Source organism: Panulirus ornatus, chromosome 17 (genome assembly GCF_036320965.1).
Source record: "Panulirus ornatus isolate Po-2019 chromosome 17, ASM3632096v1, whole genome shotgun sequence".
Taxonomy (NCBI): domain Eukaryota; kingdom Metazoa; phylum Arthropoda; class Malacostraca; order Decapoda; family Palinuridae; genus Panulirus; species Panulirus ornatus.
In genome coordinates, this window is record NC_092240.1 from 19299805 (window position 1) to 19322172 (window position 22368).

Below are 22368 nucleotides of genomic sequence, written 5' to 3' on the forward strand. Positions count from 1 at the left end.
CTATTATACTCAAAAGTACTTTATAAAATCTTTCTTAAGTGTCTCCCTTAATTTTTCCTTAAATTACAGTATGTCCTCTGGGTGTTCTATCCCTACATCTTCTGAAGAATTGACAAATGTGTACTGCATTTTTTTTTTTTTTTTTTTTTTTTTTTTTTTTTTTTTTTTTTTTTATACCTCGTCGCTGTCTCCCGCGTTTGCGAGGTAGCGCAAGGAAACAGACGAAAGAAATGGCCCAACCCCCCCCCATACACATGTACATACACACGTCCACACACGCAAATATACATACCTACACAGCTTTCCATGGTTTACCCCGGACGCTTCACATGCCTTGATTCAATCCACTGACAGCACGTCAACCCCTGTATACCACATCGCTCCAATTCACTCTATTCCTTGCCCTCCTTTCACCCTCCTGCATGTTCAGGCCCCGATCACACAAAATCCTTTTCACTCCATCTTTCCACCTCCAATTTGGTCTCCCTCTTCTCCTCGTTCCCTCCACCTCCGACACATATATCCTCTTGGTCAATCTTTCCTCACTCATTCTCTCCATGTGCCCAAACCACTTCAAAACACCCTCTTCTGCTCTCTCAACCACGCTCTTTTTATTTCCACACATCTCTCTTACCCTTACGTTACTTACTCGATCAAACCACCTCACACCACACATTGTCCTCAAACATCTCATTTCCAGCACATCCATCCTCCTGCGCACAACTCTATCCATAGCCCACGCCTCGCAACCATACAACATTGTTGGAACCACTATTCCTTCAAACATACCCATTTTTGCTTTCCGGGATGATGTTCTCGACTTCCACACATTTTTCAAGGCTCCCAAAATTTTCGCCCCCTCCCCCACCCTATGATCCACTTCCGCTTCCATGGCTCCATCCGCTGCCAGATCCACTCCCAGATATCTAAAACACTTCACTTCCTCCAGTTTTTCTCCATTCAAACTCACCTCCCAATTGACTTGACCCTCAACCCTACTGTACCTAATAACCTTGCTCTTATTCACATTTACTCTTAACTTTCTTCTTCCACACACTTTACCAAACTCCGTCACCAGCTTCTGCAGTTTCTCACATGAATCCGCCACCAGCGCTGTATCATCAGCGAACAACAACTGACTCACTTCCCAAGCTCTCTCATCCCCAACAGACTTCATACTTGCCCCTCTTTCCAAAACTCTTGCATTTACCTCCCTAACAACCCCATCCATAAACAAATTAAACAACCATGGAGACATCACACACCCCTTCCGCAAACCTACATTCACTGAGAACCAATCACTTTCCTCTCTTCCTACACGTACACATGCCTTACATCCTCGATAAAAACTTTTCACTGCTTCTAACAACTTGCCTCCCACACCATATATTCTTAATACCTTCCACAGAGCATCTCTATCAACTCTATCATATGCCTTCTCCAGATCCATAAATGCTACATACAAATCCATTTGCTTTTCTAAGTACTGCATTTATCTGTCAAAAAGTTAAAGGTTGTTTTCAAGTCAACCCTCACTCCTGTCTTCCAAAGTGGGCAAATTTAAGGCTTCTGTGTATGATTATCTTATTGTCATTACCTTTTTGTGCTGTATGTTGAGGGAGATTTACTTGTGGGACCCTATCTCTTGAATGTTCCCTACTGTCATACAATCTTTTAAACTTTGTATGTAGTCATCATTTACCACATCCTCTTTTAATTCATTTCATTTGACCATCTTGACATCTTTTTTTAAGAAGTTCTTGATCAATTTCATGCTATGTCCTCTGGTTGTCCTATCCCAACATCTTTATAAGGACAGTTCTCTTTCTACATCATGACTTAACGGTTTTGATCAGATCACCTCTCACTCTTCTCTGTTCAGTGGTGGACAAACTCAGCTCTTTTTATTTTGGCACCTTCATTGCCCTCCTCTGGTTGTACTCACTCAACTCTGTACCTCTTTAGGTGTGGTAACCATACTTAAGAGGCCTATTCTAGTTTTGACCTTTGTCCAGGGGGCTAAATATTTCCTTATGATTATATTCCAAGACTATTCTAATATTTTTTTGTCAGGGTTTGTCTCCTAAACTTTCTCCTGATCTGGGACTCTGATGATTGGTTTGGGGTGATGTCATTTCCTAAGAACAATTAATAGACAGAATCCTTAAGCTTATTTCCTGCTAGATAATAACTATATTGAGGCCTTATATCACTCTGTCCCATCTATATTTCCTTACGTTTGCTTTGGCTGAATTTCATCAACCTTGTATCAGACTAACTTTGGAGTGTGTTTAAGTTTCCGTGTAAGTTAATGCATTCCTGGTACCTTTGCATCATCGGTAAACATATCAAGTTGAAGTTCATACCCTCTAGAAAGTCATTCACCTAGGTTAAGAAGAGTGAATGTCTAGAACAGAACCTTGCAACACCCAGTTGGTGATCTCACCTACTGGGGAAAGTCATATTTGACATTTCGTCTGTTCTCTAGTAAATCTTTCATTCATCAGAAGAGACTCATCCATTATATCTGCATGGGTGATCCAGTTTCTTAATCAGTCTCCCACATGATACAGTATCAAATGTCTTTTGGCAGTTCAGATATAAACAATCCACACAACCTTCCCTTTTGTTTAAGCCAGAGCTCACTTTCTTGTAGAAACTGAAGAAGTTCTTGATACATGCCCTCCTTTCCCCAAAAACTGTTTTGTCTTCCACTTAGGTAATTTGTCCTTTGTAGAGAGTCATCCATTTGCTTTCTAACTAGCTTTTTCAGTACCTTACAGACCACACTCATCAGGGAGACTTTTCTTTAGTGCAGCACCTCTTCCTGGTCTTCTTTCTTATGATTAGGTTTGATGTTTGCCCTTTTTCACTCCCTTGGCACTTTACCTTTGTGGAGCAACATCATGAGCAGTAATTCATGAGGCCTGTCTAGTATATCTGCATGTATCTTTAGCAGATACAGTGAAAGTTTACTAGTACCATGAGCCTTTTGTTAATATCTCTTTCAGATATCACATTGTTTTCTAAAAGTTCTTCTCCATACCATATCACTTGTGTTGGGGCTATAGTATCTTCCTCTATGTGTGTTTTTATGCCTGTGTATGTATGAATATTATCCCTGGGGATAGGGGAGAAAGAATACTTCCCACGTATTCCCTGCGTGTCGTAGAAGGCGACTAAAAGGGGAGGGAGCGGGGGGCTGGAAATCCTCCCCTCTCTTTTTTTTCAAAAAGAAGGAACAGAGAACGAGGCCAGGTGAGGATATTCCCTCAGAGGCCCAGTCCTCTGTTCTTAACGCTACCCTGCTAATGCAGGAAATGGCGAATAGTATGAAAGAAAAGAAAGATGTATGAATATATTTGTATTTTTACTATAACTGCAGTTTTCTCCATAGGACTGTGGGAGCTGTCATCCACACATGATCTGCATTCCTATGAAACTCTGACAGTTTTGACACCAAGGGCTAATGTCTTCCATGTCCAGATCAACAGACCAGACAAACTTAATACCATGAACAAAGTGTTTTGGAGGTAAGAAGTAATCACTGTAAAACTTTATATGACACCATAAATTGTCATACATAATTAGTCAATTGTATTTCCTTTTATGTCTTGAAGTTTGTTCCCCTTTTTTTTCAATTCACACTCCTAAAATGTAGGTCTGGGATATAACAGCACTTAGATGAATTAGTACCAGGTGACCAGATATCCTCATTTTACTTACTCACTTAGTACTGTGTGAGTCCATTGACCATTGTTTAAGGCTGATAGAGATGTAATGTGGGTACCATTATCTGTTTAAGAGTTTTACGTGGCATGATCATAAGCACTTTGTTGTATTATGAAAACTGCTTTACCTGGAAACACTGATGTCAGTTACCATAGTATGGAAACGACCTTAGACTTTATTTTGATGTGCCAGCCTTTCTGCAACTTTTTTCTTTAATGACCTTAGACATTTTTTTGATGGGTCACCCTAACCACAATGCTTTCCTTTTTTTTCATACATATTTGCCACTTCCTGCATTACAAGGTAGCGTCAAGATCGTAGGACTGAGCCTTAGAGGGAAAATCCTCTTTTGTCCCCATTCTCTGTTCTTTCTTTTGGAAAAGTAAGAACTGGAGGGGAGGATTTCTTACTTTGGTAAGGTCATGTTAGTAACAAATGAACAATGGCCACTTTTGTATACATCCAGTCTCTTGATCTCATATATAATGTCCTGAAACCAGTTACTACCATCCACAGCCAAATTCCTGAGACTACTTCATAGTGTACCTTGAGAACATGTACCCTAATTCAGCACAGTGAAAGCACTTTGCCCCCATCACTTCATTTCATTTTATCCAGTACATGTCTTTCACCCTCTTAAATGTTCAGGCCTGAAGCCTCTTTCACTCCATCTTTTCATCTCTTCTTTGGTCTTCCACTCCCTCTTCCTTCCTCCATTTTTGACACATAGATCCTCTTTATCATTCTTTCTTTGCTCTTCCTGAACTTTTATAGGACTTTCAGGTCTATAAATTAATTTTCTTACACACTCTGTTCTGACACTCATCTCTTGCATGATCAACCTACCTCATACCACTTATCAATCTCAGACATTTTATTTCCAATGCGTCTACCCCTCTTTTCTTGTGCATTCATAGCTTAAGACTAGCTTACCTTCAAACCTTATTTTTGCCCTTACAAACACTCAGCTTTTCTTCCACATGCTCCTTAAGCCCCCTTCCTCCACCCTGTGGCTCACTTCATCCTCAATGGTTTCATCCACTGCCACATACAATCCCAGGTACCAGAAGTAGCCCACTTCTTCAAGCTCCTTCCCATGTAAACTTACTAAAGGAACAATGGCAGCTAGTTATGTTCTACTCAGCAACCTCTGAACTGTGATATCTTGGTCCTGGACAGGTAACTTTTTTGGTCACATAGTCATGTAGATGAGCATTGCTGATAACGTACTTTTCATGGCTGTCAAAAGGGGTGATTTATCATGTATTCATTCCATTTTGGGGGATAAAATTGGTGAGCAAGTGTTTGTAGGGCTCTATCCATAGGTGAGAAACTGTATATGTTATATGCAGTTTGAATCTCTCTATTCTGGTAACTTTGGTATGTGAATGATGCTTGATTAATAGAATTTTTTGGTCCTTTTAAATAGTATCGAAAATACTCGTTACATATCTGAGACACCATAATGATAAAGGTAATAGAAAAACATTTGAGAAAAATAGATCTGAAATGCATTGGTTAAGGAGGTCTTTGGAAAGTTATTGATTTCAGAAAATAGATGTATCTATTCAAGGAACCCTTATAACAAACTGTATTAGTTAGTTTTAGTATATTATAAATTGTGATATATAATTATGAATGCAAATAGGCTTAATTTGATTGTATTCTTACACTTTTTTTCATAAATCAAGCATCATTATTTCACCCTTATATGCATGATATTTTTTTTAGTTGTGGTGATAGGCTGCAAGTGACATCTATTGATAATTGGTTGATGCAAACATCAGATAAGAGTTTAAGCAGATGCAGTAAGCTTTACAGCATCAGGTGATGATTGAACAGTTCTGTAGGGTTTGTCAGATGTAAGAGCAGTTTAATCCCTTAATATCTCATTGAGTTTTCCTTTCCAACCCTCAAAATTCATGTTTTTCAAGCATCTCTGGTTTGTTCTTTGAGGAATCCAATAGCTTCCCACCTGAAACCAGTATGGGAATTGTCAAAAGTTTTAGTTTTGTTACAATCATTGGATATTTTTTGGCATTATGATACTTTTCATGAACTTTTCATGAACTCTCCCATTTTACAGCCCTTGGTGCTGAGAGAAGAGTCAGTGAAGTGTAAGTAGTGTCCAGACATAAGAACTTTTGTCTTATTGCTTGTGCTGAGAAAGATCTTAATTCATGTTTGAAACTACAAATAAGTAACATGATTAATAAAGAAATGAATAGAAGTAAAGGACATAAATATACTCTATATCCATTTTCTGATTAATTCTTAAGAGGCCATTACTTTAAGAACATTTTACCTTATGCTTAGTTAAATCTTTTGAGAGAACTGGTAGAGATCACCAGAGATAATTGAATGGAGCATCTATGTGTGTCCAGCAAGCATAGAACCTCTCTCAGGAAGGAGCATTTCTTCCTGGTGGAAGATGTTTATTAACAAAATCTAGCCAACATGTTGGGAAGGTAGCCTCCACTTTAGGCATGTTAATGAATACTACTTTTGCATTCCTCAAACATATATATTAACATTACTACATTGTAAATGATTGTAAATGTTAAGAGTTGATCTGTATGGCCACTGGGGTAGATGGACCTTAATCTGCCAAAATCATTTGTTATTCTCTCTCTCTCTCTCTCTCTCTCTCTCTCTCTCTCTCTCTCTCTCTCTCTCTCTCTCTCTCTCTCTCTCTCTCTCTCTCTCTCTCTCTCTCTCTCTCTCTCTCTCTCTCTCTCTCTCTCTCTCTCTCTCTCTCTCTCTCTCTCTCTCTCTCTCTCTCTCTCTCTCTCTCTCTCTCTCTCTCTCTCTCTCTCTCTCTCTCTCTCTCTCTCTCTCTCTCTCTCTCTCTCTCTCTCTCTCTCTCTCTCTCTCTCTCTCTCTCTCTCTCTCTCTCTCTCTCTCTCTCTCTCTCTCTCTCTCTCTCTCTCTCTCTCTCTCTCTCTCTCTCTCTCTCTCTCTCTCTCTCTCTCTCTCTCTCTCTCTCTCTCTCTCTCTCTCTCTCTCTCTCTCTCTCTCTCTCTCTCTCTCTCTCTCTCTCTCTCTCTCTCTCTCTCTCTCTCTCTCTCTCTCTCTCTCTCTCTCTCTCTCTCTCTCTCTCTCTCTCTCTCTCTCTCTCTCTCTCTCTCTCTCTCTCTCTCTCTCTCTCTCTCTCTCTCTCTCTCTCTCTCTCTCTCTCTCTCTCTCTCTCTCTCTCTCTCTCTCTCTCATTATTGTCTCCAACCCTTCATGTTTGTATACTCTCAAAGCTTATAGGATGAACTGACCTTGGAGTCAAATGCATGTTATGAAGTAAACAAGTACTTTCTTTCCTGGATGATGTTCCTTGTGCATTTTTTATGTGCTGTTGAATGGATGTCATTGTTGTGAGAATTATGAGGCAGGTCATTATTGACAGCCTGGTGATGATGGCAACATTGCCATAATAAGGCTGTGGATTGGTCAGAGGCCACAGGCCACTATCTTCAAATGCTTTAGGTGTTTAGCGAAGGGTATGAGGCATTTACCTTATGGGAAGGTGGAGTTTATTAAGTTTCTGATGCCTTTAAATCCAAGAAATTCTTCCACCATTTTCCTTTAGAAAAGGCTTTTCATACTTGATATATCACATTATCAGGGAGATGCATATATTTTTTTGCTTTTCTTTTCAGGGAGATAAAGGAATGTTTTGATAAGCTGACTGATGATCTAGACTGCAGAGCTGTGGTGCTTAGTGGTGCTGGTAAAATTTTCACAGCAGGGATTGACCCTGATGAGTTGGCAGAAATGGCTTGCATTGTTATCAGTGATGATGATTTAACCCAAAAGGGTCGTACAATTCAGAAGATCATATCATCATATCAAGCATCTTTTGCATCTTTAGAAAAGGTTAGTGTCTTTTCTTTCATTTTTTCCTTACTTCACCTTACTTCTCTTGAATAAAGGAGGCAGCACAAACCCAATGAAAGGGAATTAAACTATTTCTGTATGTGCAAAAGAATATGTTGCCTTCAAGATTTTTTAATTCTGAAACTGCATCCATCATCAACTTAATTTACTTAATTTACTTAATTTACTGTTAGTAGACTATGTGGGTTTCTTTTATCACCAGGAAGGTATGGGAAAATATTTTGTTCTCTAACCTTGCATCCACCATTTTAAGTGCAGGGCTGTATACCTGCATTTTGAGCTTACAAAGTAATTAGGAGGAACATTTGCCATATGTATTAGTTGATGAGGAAAGTTGAGAATGATAACCTATGAAATGTAAAGAAATAAGTGAGTTAAGAGTGATTTAAATGTGAGGTCACCACAGGAGGACAGTATCTGTCCCTGACCATTTATGGTTGGCTCTTGTCCAGATGAATGAAAAACACATGATCAAGACAAAGAATGTCCCTTTGAAAAACAGAAATGAACTACCCATACATATGATAAACAAAATAAATGAAGATGCAAAAACAAAAACTAGCTGAGGACAAATAGATAAATGGAATTCTTGAGAGATAATGTATATGAATATACATGGTTTAATAGGGAGAGGTCTGTTGAAGAAAATCACATCAGAGATTAGAATAGGGATAATAACACAACCCTAATCAATATTTCATAAATTTTATGAAATATAAAAAAGTGAAATATGAAGCAAACCTGGAACAATTTGAAGCATTCCAAGCAGGTAGAACTACATTCAAACATCGTTACTGCATTTCATGTCTGGAATAAGCAAGAAGGAAAACAGATAGATAAGATTATTTGCCATAAATGAGGATTAATTGTATTGAGTATCCCAGATACAAAGCTAGATGACTTCAAAGAAATTTGACAAAAGTATAAGAAATATTGAAGGGATTAGGAAATTCAGATCCAGTAATTATATGGATAGTGGACTTTGACTTCCATTTTACTAACTGGCACAAAAGAGAAGATTATGGATACAGATACAAATACAAAGAAAGAATAATGGATCAGCAGACAGAAGAGAATAGTACCAAGGACTAATTAATCCATATTTATTATTCAGCTTTGTCCAGGTAAACCACAGACTGACAAGAAGCATTGTGATTTTTTTTTCAAATGAAATAACCCTTTATTTAGATATAGAAGTGAATGATACAAGTTTGTTAGATTGCAGTATCTTGGAAATCACTGTCCCCTGGAATATGGAAGTGAATTAAAGTGAATGTGGTGAAACAACAAAAAAAACAGCAGTTTTAGGGATGGATTTTCACCTCAACAAATTTGACTGGAGAGAGAGAGACCTTCATAGACAATCTAGTTATAACACAGACATATTCTTTAAGAAACTAAGACATAATTATCATTGAGCTAATACCAAAGAAAAAGAAAAAACTACAAAATGGAAAATACTAAGGGATAGGAAATGGTGGATCAGTAGGAGAGGAGCATGGAAAGTGAAGAAATGGATAAAACTTAGAGGCAAGAATTGAAGAACTTGATGAGGAAATAAAGAAGACAGGTGTTGAAATGATGAAATCCCATAAAAGAGACCAGAGCATGAATAAGAAGAGTTAAAAAGAACATGTAGTGAAACTCAGAATTACTCTTCACATACATACATTCACATGATGTCATTTGTGGACATGAAGCAAAATATGTGTCAGTTCCATTGTTAAATGTATCTATGATGCTGCTTTTAATTGCTCTGATTGGTAAATAATTCGTTATGTTAAAACTCCAGTCAAAAGAATAGTACTTCACTTCATTTGAAGTAAAAATATTTACCCATGAGTTCTATCCATTATTATGAGTGATATCAGACAAATTAAGCTTTTGGTAGCTTGTTCAATTAAGAGTATTGAACCTTTATAATCTTGAAGAAATTTAGATTGCTTGTTCTCTTTTCTAAGCTAAAATGAATTTAGTTGTTTTCTTGACTTTTATAGGTAGGTCAGCACTGTATCCTCTCTTTTCTGTTGACAGTCTTGTCTTTTTATTTTATGAGGGTGAGCAAAACTTACCACATTATTCAGGATGGGGACACACAGATGAATTGTAAAGAGTGAGGATAAATTTCCTAGAATTAAATTTGAAAGAAATACTAATAAAACCAGGAATTTTGTTTGTCATTTGTACTACTAATGATGCACTGTTTCCTTGACTTTCGGTCACCATAGATTGTTGTACCCTAGTCTTTTTCCTCATTTAACTTTCATAGAAGCTCAGTAGAATTCATGCTGTAGGTTGACATCTTGATTTTACTAGCAGTCTGTAAAACTTTCCACTTGCTGGTATTAGAATATATTTTCCACTATGAGCCCAGTCCATAAGTTTGTCTATATCAATTTGAAGGTGCAGATGTTCAGTTTCAATTGTAGATTTATATCCCATCCTGGTATTGTCTTCTAATTTTGATATCTTATAATGAAGCTCATTTTCAGTATTATTAATATATATTTCTTATTTTTTTATACTATTTGCCATTTCCCACAATAGCAAGGTAGCGTTAAGAACAGAGGACTGAGCCTTTGAAGGGAATCCTCAATTGGCCCCCTTTTCTGTTCCTTCTTTTGGAAAATTAAAAACGAGAGGGGAGGATTTCCACCCCTCTCTCCCTCCCCTTTTAGTTGCCTTCAACAACTTGCCGGAAATATGTGGGAAGTATTCTTTCTCTCCAATCCCCAGCTGGTGATTGAGTTTGGTAAAGTGTGTGAAAGAAGAAAGCTGAGAGTAAATGTGAATAAAAGCAATTTTATTTGGTTCATAGGGTTGAGGGACAAGTAAATTGGGAGGTGAGTTTGAATGGAGAAAAACTGGGGGAAGTGAAGTGTTTTAGATATCTGGGAGTTGATTTGGCTGTGGATGGAACCATGCAAGCGGAAGTGAGTCACAAGGTGGGGGAAGGGGTGAAAGTTCTGGGAGCGTTGAAGAATGTGTGAAAGGCGAGAATGTTATCACATAGAGCGAAAATGGGTATGTTTGAAAGAATAGTGGTTCCAACAATGTTATATGGTTGTGACGCATGGACTATAGATAGGGTTGTTTGGAGGAGGGTGGATGTGTTGGAAATGAGATTTTTGAGGACAATATGTAGTGTGAGGTGGTTTGATCGAGTAAGTAATGAAAGGGTGAGAGAGATGTGTGGTAATAAAAAGAGTGTGGTTGAGAAAGCAAAAGAGGGTGTATTGAAATGGTTTTGTCACATGGAGAGAATGAGTGAGGAAAGATTGACAAAGAGGATATATGTGTCAGAGGTGGAGGGAACAAGGAGAAGTGAGAGACCAAATTGGAGGTGGAAGGATGGAGTGAAAAAGATTTTGGGCGATCGGGGCCTGAACATACAAGAAGTTGAAAGGCGCTCAAGGAATAGAGTGAATTGTGGTATACCGGGGTCGACGTGCTGTCAATGGATTGAACCAGGGCATGTGAAGCATCTGGGGTAAACTATGGAAAGTTTTGTGAGGCCTGGATGTGGAAAGGGAGCTGTAGTTTTGGTGCATTTCACATGACAGTTAGAAACTGAGTATGAACAAATGTGGCCTTTTGTCCTTTCCTAGCGCTACCTCGCAGGGGGAGGGGGGATGCTGTTTCGTGTGTGGTGGGGTGGCGATGGAAATGAATAAAGACAGCAATTATGAATTATGTGCATGTGTATATGTCTGTGTGTTAATATATATGTATACATTAAAATGTATAGGTATGTATATGTGCAGGTGTGGATGTGTATGTATATACATGAGAGAGTATCATTAAATTTTAGGGAGAATAAAAAGATGTTCTGGAAGGAGGTAAATAAAGTGCGTAAGACAAGGGAGCAAATGGGAACTTCAGTGAAGGGCGCAAATGGGGAGGTGATAACAAGTAGTGGTGATGTGAGAAGGAGATGGAGTGAGTATTTTGAAGGTTTGTTGAATGTGTTTGATGATAGAGTGGCAGATATAGGGTGTTTTGGTCGAGGTGGTGTGCAAAGTGAGAGGGTTAGGGAAAATGATTTGGTAAACAGAGAAGAGGTAGTGAAAGCTTTGCGGAAGATGAAAGCTGGCAAGGCAGCAGGTTTGGATGGTATTGCAGTGGAATTTATTAAAAAAGGGGGTGACTGTATTGTTGACTGGTTGGTAAGGTTATTTAATGTATGTATGACTCATGGTGAGGTGCCTGAGGATTGGCGGAATGCGTGCATAGTGCCATTGTACAAAGGCAAAGGGGATAAGAGTGAGTGCTCAAATTACAGAGGTATAAGTTTGTTGAGTATTCCTGGTAAATTATATGGGAGGGTATTGATTGAGAGGGTGAAGGCATGTACAGAGCATCAGATTGGGGAAGAGCAGTGTGGTTTCAGAAGTGGTAGAGGATGTGTGGATCAGGTGTTTGCTTTGAAGAATGTATGTGAGAAATACTTAGAAAAGCAAATGGATTTGTATGTAGCATTTATGGATCTGGAGAAGGCATATGATAGAGTTGATAGAGATGCTCTGTGGAAGGTATTAAGAATATATGGTGTGGGAGGAAAGTTGTTAGAAGCAGTGAAAAGTTTTTATCGAGGATGTAAGGCATGTGTACGTGTAGGAAGAGAGGAAAGTGATTGGCTCTCAGTGAATGTAGGTTTGTGGCAGGGGTGTGTGATGTCTCCATGGTTGTTTAATTTGTTTATGGATGGGGTTGTTAGGGAGGTAAATGCAAGAGTTTTGGAAAGAGGGGCAAGTATGAAGTCTGTTGGGGATGAGAGAGCTTGGGAAGTGAGTCAGTTGTTGTTCGCTGATGATACAGCGCTGGTGGCTGATTCATGTGAGAAACTGTAGAAGCTGGTGACTGAGTTTGGTAAAGTGTGTGGAAGAAGAAAGTTAAGAGTAAATGTGAATAAGAGCAAGGTTATTAGGTACAGTAGGGTTGAGGGTCAAGTCAATTGGGAGGTGAGTTTGAATGGAGAAAAACTGGAGGAAGTGAAGTGTTTTAGATATCTGGGAGTGGATCTGGCAGCGGATGGAACCATGGAAGCGGAAGTGGATCATAGGGTGGGGGAGGGGGCGAAAATTCTGGGGGCCTTGAAGAATGTGTGGAAGTCGAGAACATTATCTCGGAAAGCAAAAATGGGTATGTTTGAAGGAATAGTGGTTCCAACAATGTTGTATGGTTGCGAGGCGTGGGCTATGGATAGAGTTGTGCGCAGGAGGATGGATGTGCTGGAAATGAGATGTTTGAGGACAATGTGTGGTGTGAGGTGGTTTGATCGAGTGAGTAACGTAAGGGTAAGAGAGATGTGTGGAAATAAAAAGAGCGTGGTTGAGAGAGCAGAAGAGGGTGTTTTGAAGTGGTTTGGGCACATGGAGAGAATGAGTGAGGAAAGATTGACCAAGAGGATATATGTGTCGGAGGTGGAGGGAACGAGGAGAAGAGGGAGACCAAATTGGAGGTGGAAAGATGGAGTGAAAAAGATTTTGTGTGATAGGGGCCTGAACATGCAGGAGGGTGAAAGGAGGGCAAGGAATAGAGTGAATTGGAGCAATGTGGTATACCGGGGTTGACGTGCTGTCAGTGGATTGAATCAAGGCATGTGAAGCGTCTGGGGTAAACCATGGAAAGCTGTGTAGGTATGTATATTTGCGTGTGTGGACGTATGTATATACATGTGTATGGGGGGGGGTTGGGCCATTTCTTTCGTCTGTTTCCTTGCGCTACCTCGCAAACGCGGGAGACAGCGACAAAGTATAATAAAATAAATAAATAAATAATAATAAGATTTGTGAATAAGAGTAAGGTTATTAGGCACAGTAGGGTGGAGGAACAAGACATGGGAGGTAAGTTTGAATGGAGAAAAACTGGAGGAAGTGAAATGTTTTAGATATCCGGGTGTGGATTTGGCAGTGGATGGAACCATGGAAGCGGAAGTGAGTCACAGGGTGGGGGAGGGGGCGAAAGTTCTGGGAGCGTTGAAGAATGCGTGGAAGGTGAGAACTTTATCTCAGAAAGCAAAAATGTGTATGTTCGAAGGAATAGTGGTTCCAACAAATGTGGATGCGGGGTATGGGCTATAGATAGGGTTGTGCGAAGGAGGGTGGATGTGTTGGAAATGAGATGTTTGAGGACAACATGTGGTGTGAGATGGTTTGATTAAGTAATGAAAGGGTAAGAGAGATGTGTGGTAATAAAAAGAGTGTGGTTGAGAGAGCAGAAGAGGGTGTATTGAAATGGTTTGATCATATGGAGAGAATGAATGAGGAAAGATTTACAAAGAGGTTATATGTGTCAGAGGTGGAGGGAATGAGAAGTGGGAGACCAAATTGTTGGTGGAAGGATAGAGTGAAAAAGACTTTGAGCGATTGGGGCCTGAACATGCAGGGGGGTGAAAGGTATGCAAGGAATAGAGTGAATTGAAACGATGTGGTATACCGGGGTCGACGTGGTGTTAATGGATTGAACCAGGGCATGTGAAGTGTCTGGGGTAATCCATGGAAAGTTTTGTGGGGCCTGGATGTGGAAAGGGAGCTGTGGTTTAGGTTCATTATACATAACAGCTAGAGACTGAGTGTGAACGAATGTGGCCTTCGTTGTCTTTTCCTAGCACTACCTCGCACATGTGCGGAGGGAGGGGGTTGTCATTTCATGTGTGGCGGAATGGCAACAGGAATGAAAATAGGCAGCCAATATGAATTACGTATATGTGTATATATATGTATATTTTTGTGTATGTATATACATATGTATACGTTAAAATGTATAGGTATGTATATGTGCGTGTGTGGACGTGTATGTATATGCATGTGTATGTGGGTGGGTTGGGCCATTCCTTCGTGTTTCCTTGCACTACCTTACTGACGCGGGAGAAACTGCGGAAGCTGGTGATTGAGTTTGATAAAGTGTGTGAAAGAAGAAAGCTGAGAGTAGATCTGAATAAGAGCAAGGTTATTAGGTACAGTAGGGTTGAGGGACAAGTCAATTGGGAGGTAAGTTTGAATGGAGAAAAACTGGAGGAAGTGAAGTGTTTCAGATATCTGGGAGTGGATTTGACAGCGGATGGAACCATGGAAGCGGAAGTGAATCTTAGGATGGGGGAGGGGGTGAAAGCTTTGGGAGCATTGAAGAATGTGTGGAAGTTGAGAATGTTATCTTGGAAAGCAAAAATGGGTATGTTTGAAGGAATGGTGGTTCCAACAATGTTATATCGTTGTGAGGCGTGGGCTATGGATAGAGTTGTGCGCAGGAGGGTGGATGTGCTGGAAATGAAATGTTTGAGGACAATATGTGGTGTGAGGTGGTTTGATCGAGTAAGTAATGAAAGGATAAGAGAGATGTGTGTTAATAAAAAGAGTGTGGTTGAGAGAGCAGAAGAGGGTGTTTTGAAATGGTTTGATCACATGGAGAGAATGAGTGAGGAAAGATTGACCGAGAGGATATATGTGTCGGGGGTGGAGGGAACAAGGAGAAGTGGGAGACCAAATTGGAGGCGGAAAGATGGAGTGAAAAAAATTTTGAGTGATCGGGGCCTGAACATGTAGGAGGGTGAAAGGCATGCAAGGAATAGAGTGAATTGGAACGATGTGGTATACTGGGGTTGATGTGCTGTCAATGGATTGAACCAGGGCATGTGAAGTGCCTGGGGTAAACCATGGAAAGTTTTGTGGGGCCTGGATGTGGAAAGGGCTCTGTGGTTTCAGTGCATTATACATGACAGCTAGAGACTGAGTGTGAATGAATGTGGCCTTTGTTGTCTTTCCTAGTGCTACCTCACACACATGCGGGGGAAGGGGGTTGTCATTTTCATGTGTAGCGGGATGGCGACAGGAATGAATAAGGGCAGACAGCAGTATGAATTATGTACATGTGTATATATGTATATGTCTATGTGTGTATATATATGTATACGTTGAGATGTATAGGTATGTATATGTGCGTGTGTGGACATGTATGTATATAAATGTGTATGTGGGTGGGCTGGGCCATTCTTTCATTTGTTTCCTTGTGCTACCTCGCTAACGCAGGAGACATCGATAAAGTTTGATAAATAAATAGATAATATATTATTTTCTTTATTATATATATATATATATATATATATATATATATATATATATATATATATATATATATATATATATATATATATATATTTTTTTTTTTTTTTTTATACTTTGTCGCTGTCTCCCACGTTTGCGAGGTAGCGCAAGGAAACAGACGAAAGAAATGGCCCAACCCCCCCCCATACACATGTATATACACACGTCCACACACGCAAATATACATACCTACACAGCTTTCCATGGTTTACCCCAGACGCCTCACATGCCTTGATTCAATCCACTGACAGCACGTCAACCCCGGTATACCACATCGCTCCAATTCACTCTATTCCTTGCCCTCCTTTCACCCTCCTGCATGTTCAGGCCCCTATCACACAAAATCTTTTTCACTCCATCTTTCCACCTCCAATTTGGTCTCCCTCTTCTTCTTGCTCCCTCCACCTCCGACACATATATCCTCTTGGTCAATCTTTCCTCACTCATCCTCTCCATGTGCCCAAACCACTTCAAAACACCCTCTTCTGCTCTCTCAACCACGCTCTTTTTATTTCCACACATCTCTCTTACCCTTACGTTACTCACTCGATCAAACCACCTCACACCACACATTGTCCTCAAACATCTCATTTCCAGCACATCCATCCTCCTGCGCACAACTCTATCCATAGCCCACGCCTCGCAACGATACAACATTGTTGGAACCACTATTCCTTCAAACATACCCATTTTTGCTTTCCGAGATAATGTTCTCGACTTCCACACATTCTTCAAGGCCCCTAGAATTTTCGCCCCCTCCCCCACCCTATGATCCACTTCCGCTTCCATGGTTCCATCCGCTGCCAGATCCACTCCCAGATATCTAAAACACTTCACTTCCTCCAGTTTTTCTCCATTCAAACTCACCTCCCAATTGACTTGACCCTCAACCCTACTGTACCTAATGACCTTGCTCTTATTCACATTTACTCTTAACTTTCTTCTTCCACACACTTTACCAAACTCAGTCACCAGCTTCTGCAGTTTCTCACATGAATCAGCCACCAGCGCTGTATCATCAGTGAACAACAACTGACTCACTTCCCAAGCTCTCTCATCCCCAACAGACTTCATACTTGCCCCTCTTTCCAAAACTCTTGCATTTACCTCCCTAACAACCCCATCCATAAACAAATTAAACAACCATGGAGACATCACACACCCCTGCCGCAAACCTACATTCACTGAGAACCAATCACTTTCCTCTCTTCCTACACGTACACATGCCTTACATCCTCGATAAAAACTTTTCACTGCTTCTAACAACTTTCCTCCCACACCATATATTCTTAATACCTTCCACAGAGCATCTCTATCAACTCTATCATATGCCTTCTCCAGATCCATAATTTTTTTTTTTTTTTTTTTTTTTTTTTTTTTTTATATGCTTTGTTGCTGTCTCCCGCGTTTGCGAGGTAGCGCAAATGCTACATACAAATCCATTTGCTTTTCTAAGTATTTCTCACATACATTCTTCAAAGCAAACACCTGATCCACACATCCTCTACCACTTCTGAAACCACACTGCTCTTCCCCAATCTGATGCTCTGTACATGCCTTCACCCTCTCAATCAACACCCTCCCATATAATTTACCAGGAATACTCAACAAACTTATACCTCTGTAATTTGAGCACTCACTCTTATCCCCTTTGCCTTTGTACAATGGCACTATGCAAGCATTCCGCCAATCCTCAGGCACCTCACCATGAGTCATACATACATTAAATAACCTTACCAACCAGTCAACAATACAGTCACCCCCTTTTTTAATAAATTCCACTGCAATACCATCCAAACCTGCTGCCTTGCCGGCTTTCATCTTCCGCAAAGCTTTCACTACCTCTTCTCTGTTTACCAAATCATTTTCCCTAACCCTCTCACTTTGCACACCACCTCGACCAAAACACCCTATATCTGCCACTCTATCATCAAACACATTCAACAGACCTTCAAAATACTCACTCCATCTCCTTCTCACATCACCACTACTTGTTATCACCTCCCCATTTGCGCCCTTCACTGAAGTTCCCATTTGCTCCCTTGTCTTACGCACTTTATTTACCTCCTTCCAGAACATCTTTTTATTCTCCCTAAAATTTTTTTTTTTTTTTCATACTATTTGCCATTTCCCGCGTTAGCGAGGTAGCATTAAGAACAGAGAACTGGGCCTTAGAGGGAATATCCTCACCTGACCCTCTTCTCTGTTGCTTCTTTTGGAAAATTAAAAAAAAACAAGAAAGGGGAGGATTTCCAGCCACCTGCTCCCTCCCCTTTTAGTCGCCTTCTACGACACGCAGGGAATACGTGGGAAGTATTCTTTCTCCCCTATCCCCAGGGAGAAATATATATATATATATATATATATATATATATATATATATATATATATATATATATATATATATATATATTTTTTTTTTTTTTTTCACACTATTCGCCATTTCCCGCGTTAGCAAGGTAGCGTTAAGAACAGAGGACTGGACCTTTGAGGAAATATCCTCACCTGGCCCCCTTCTCTGTTCTTTCTTTTGGAAAATTAAAAAAAAACTGAGAGGGGAGGATTTCCAGCCCCCCGCTCCCTTCCCTTTTAGTCACCTTCTAGGACACGCAGGGAATACATGGGAAGTATTCTTTCTCCCCTATCCCCACACACACACACACACATATGAACAACAAGGTATTAAGAGTATATGGTGTGGGAGGTAAGTTGCTAGAAGCAGTGAAAGTTTTTATTGAGATGTAAGGCATGTGTATGAGTAGGAAGAGAGGAAATTGATTGGATCCCTTTGAATGTTGGTTTGTGGCAGTGGTGTTTGATGTCTCCATGGTTGTTTAATTTGTTTATGGATGGGATTGTTAGGTAGGTGAAAGCAAGAGTTTCAGAGAGAGGGTCAAGTATGCAGTCTGTTGTGGATGAAAGGGCTTGGGAAGTGAGTCAGTTGTTGTTCGTTGATGATACAGTGCTGGTGGCTGATTTGGGTGAGAAGCTGCAGAAGCTGGTGATTGAGTTTAGTGAAGTGTGTGAAAGAAGAAAACTGAGAGTAGATGTGAATAAAAGCAAGGTTATTAGATTCAGTTGGGTTGAGGGACAAGTCAGTTGGGAGGTAAGTTTGAATGGAGAAAAACTGGAGGAAGTGAAATATTTTAGATATCTGGGAGTGGATTTGGCAGCGTATGGAACCATGGAAGCAGAAGTGAGTCACAAGGTGGGGGAGGAGGCAAAGGTTCTGGGAGCATTGAAGAATGTGTGGAAGGTGAGAATGTTATCTCATAGAGCAAAAATGGGTATGTTTGAAAGAATAGTGGTTCCAACAATGTTATATGGTTGCGACGCATGGACTATAGATAGGGTTGTTTGGAGGAGGGTGAATGTGTTGGAAATGAGATGTTTGAGGACAATTTGTGATGTGACGTGGTTTGATCGAGTAAGTAATGAAAGGGTGAGAGAGAGATGTGTGGTAATAAAAAGAGTGTGGTTGAGAGCAGAAGAGGGTGTATTGAACTGGATTGGTCACATGGAGAGAATGAGAGGAAAGATTGACAAAGAGGATATATGTGTCATAGGTGGAGGGAACAAGGAGAAGTGGGAGACCAAGTTGTAGGTGGAAGGATGGAGTGAAAAAGATTTTGAGCAATTGGGGCCTGAACATAGAGGAGGGTGAAAGGTGTGCAAGGAATAAAGTGAATTGGAATGATGTGGTATACCGGGGTCGACATGCTGTCACTGGATTGAACCAGGGCATGTGAAGCGTCTAGGATAAACCATGGAAAGTTTTGTCGGGCCTGGATTTGGAAATGGAGCTGTGGTTTTGGTGCATTACACATGACAACTAGAGACTGAGTGTGAATGAATGTGACCTTTGCTGTCTTTTCCTAGCACCACCTCGCGTGCATGTGGGGGGACAGGGGTGCCATTTCAAGTGTGGCGTGGTGGCAACGGGAATGGATGAAGGCAGCAAGTATGAATATGTACATGTGTATATATGTATATATCTGTGAATGCATATGTATGTGTACATTGAAATGTATAGGGATGTGTATGTGTGTGTGTGGGCGTTTATGTATATACATGTGTATGTGGGTGGGTTGGGCCATTCTTTCTTCTGTTTCCTTGCACTACCTCGCTAATGCGGGAGACAGCAACAAAGTATGGTAAAAAAAAAATGAATTAGAAAACTGTTCCTAATGCTGGTTCCTTTGATACACCATGTATTACATCCAACCATTCTGAGTTTAATCTTTTAATCATTCCTCTTTGTTTATGGCTAGTCATACTTCCAAAGGTCAACCCCATCTTGTTCATGTGATTTATCTTTTGCTATTAATCTGTGATGTGAAACTTTATAAAATCCTTTTTGAAAATCTAAATAGGTGATATCAGCTGCTTTACTCTCATCATACATTTTGATTATATCATAAAAGAAATCAGGCAGATTTATCTGACTTGAGGAGTTTCATTAAAGACCATGCTGAGAATTGTTGATCTAGTGGTGTTCCTCAAAATGGTGTTCAAGTTTATCCAGAATGATTGTTTCCATAAGCTTTCCAAATACAGATGTTAAGCTACTTTGATGAAAATTTCAAGGAATTGATATTGGTGTTGCATTGCATACTTTCATTTCTCTAGAACTTTCCCTTTTTAGAAAGTGCCTTATTGAAAAGAACTATCATTGTCTTAATTATCTAATTTTCCACCTCATTATCTTCAGATAAAACTTATGTGGCCTGCTATTTATTTACTTCATTCTGTTTAGTGCTGGTAGTATATCTGCATCTTTTATGTCAATACATGATAGAACATTTTTTTCTCTTATCAGTGGAACTGGATTTGGGATGTGAACTACATCTTTAGTCATATGAACAGATGTGAAGTTTCATTTATAATCTTTGCCAAATTATTGTTTGAAATCTCTGCCAAAGTAGCATTTAAGATCTTTGCCATTGTCTTGAACCAAGTCACCATTTTTCGTAATTGATGGACCAGCTGACTGTGTAATGAATGGCTGTCTTCTCTTAACATACTTATAAAACTCATTTGGGTATCTTTTTCAGTTTTGAGCAATTTATGCCTCATATTGACTTGACATACAAGTCTCTTAGTTTCTCTTTGTAGATTAATATAATTCACTCTGTCATGTTGGTTACTGGTCTTTTTAGGTTTCTTTTGTGCTAAAACAATAGACAGAATGCACTGCTTTGCTTAATTGTTCTACTATTTAAGCTTAGTTTTGCAAAAGAACTGTCTGCTGTGCTTTGCCATGTACATTCCCTCTACTACTTTGAGAGTTTTTATGAAGTTTTCTAAGCTACATCCATGTTATTTTCATTGATGATGTCTCCTCATATTTGAGTGTCAAAGTGCAGTGCAAAGATCAGTAGAATTTGCAAGTCTCAAATTTGGTATTTTTCATGAATTTCACGTTGACTAACATTACATGGATAAACCAAAGTAGATCAAATGGTGCTTTCATCCCCCTATGAGCAATTTGTCTTTCATATACTCTTCAGATTTTGCATATGATATGAAAATGCTTTTTCCTATTTCAGAACCTTTATTTTTTGTAAAATTTCAGTGTTTGTAACACTCTTGTGAGAAATTCTTCATCAGGTGAATAGCCTTGTTACCTCTGCTTTCAGTACAAAAAGTTAGGAGACATACATATATGCATAATGATGAGTTTGTGGCCGTTTACCACCTAAGAAGTTAGGTTAGGCACATTAACCCTTTTTTATGGCAGCCCAAATATCCAAGGTACTCACTCTGTGTGATATATTCTCAGTATGATAAAAAGATATCTCCATAAGTTTGCCAATACGATGAATTATGATTAAGTAGATGATAAACAAAACGGTATACACTCAACTGGTCAAAACATTATTTACATGTGTTACATGCCCTTTAACTTATCTGTTGCTAGGTGTGTGATACACTGTAGGAGTATTCACAGGCATATGTACTGCAGTGAGATGTGTGGTACTTTTGGAAGTGCTTTTATCACAAACAGAGATGACTACTAAGGCTTTTCATCACTAATCCATTATCTTGTAAGATTGTCGCAGTTTCTTAGATTATTACAAAATATGAGGGCACAGATCATGCGCAGGTCTCCTTGACATTCCTATGTAGACTGTCTAGAGAATGAAAATGATATAGGGTTTAGTGTCTATAATGTATCGAATTCCAATACAAGTGTTATATATTTTGCCACGAAGCAAAGGGGGCTGGAGTGAACAGTGAGAAAAATACTGGTGTGTATGTAAACCCACCGCAATGAAAAGGATGAACAGGCTATGGTCTTTTTAACTTATTTGTTGTTTAGAGAAAATAATTTTTAGAGTGAAATGCTTTGTAACTTTCCGTTGCTAGCTACAAATGATAGATTGGGATTACGTGTAACCTTAGTTTTTTTATTTTTTTGCCTAAAAATAAACTGAAAGCCAATGAAATAGCATAGCCATGGTGAAATGCCACAACACCTTTGAGATACAATAGAATGAAGGTGAGGCTGCCATGGTTTGATGATTGGTGGGGAGGGTCTTTCATTGTGTATTTCATTTCTGATGGTTGTCTTGGTTGTGTAGCTGTTGTACCTAGTAGTTCACTGAGGCTGAAAGTCTAGTTCTCTACTATCAAGCCAATGACA

The 22368-nt window shown here is 39.6% G+C and overlaps 1 protein-coding gene across 1 annotated transcript in view; it reads left to right on the plus strand.

Annotated features, from left to right (window-relative positions):
• The window catches only part of LOC139754600 (delta(3,5)-Delta(2,4)-dienoyl-CoA isomerase, mitochondrial-like), a 132768-nt gene that overhangs the window by 59892 nt on the left and 50508 nt on the right, over positions 1-22368 (plus strand). The window contains exons 6-7 of the mRNA XM_071672023.1: positions 3398-3533; positions 7383-7599. Coding sequence (XP_071528124.1) covers positions 3398-3533; positions 7383-7599 — 353 coding nt within the window. The remainder of the gene's footprint in view (positions 1-3397; positions 3534-7382; positions 7600-22368) is intronic.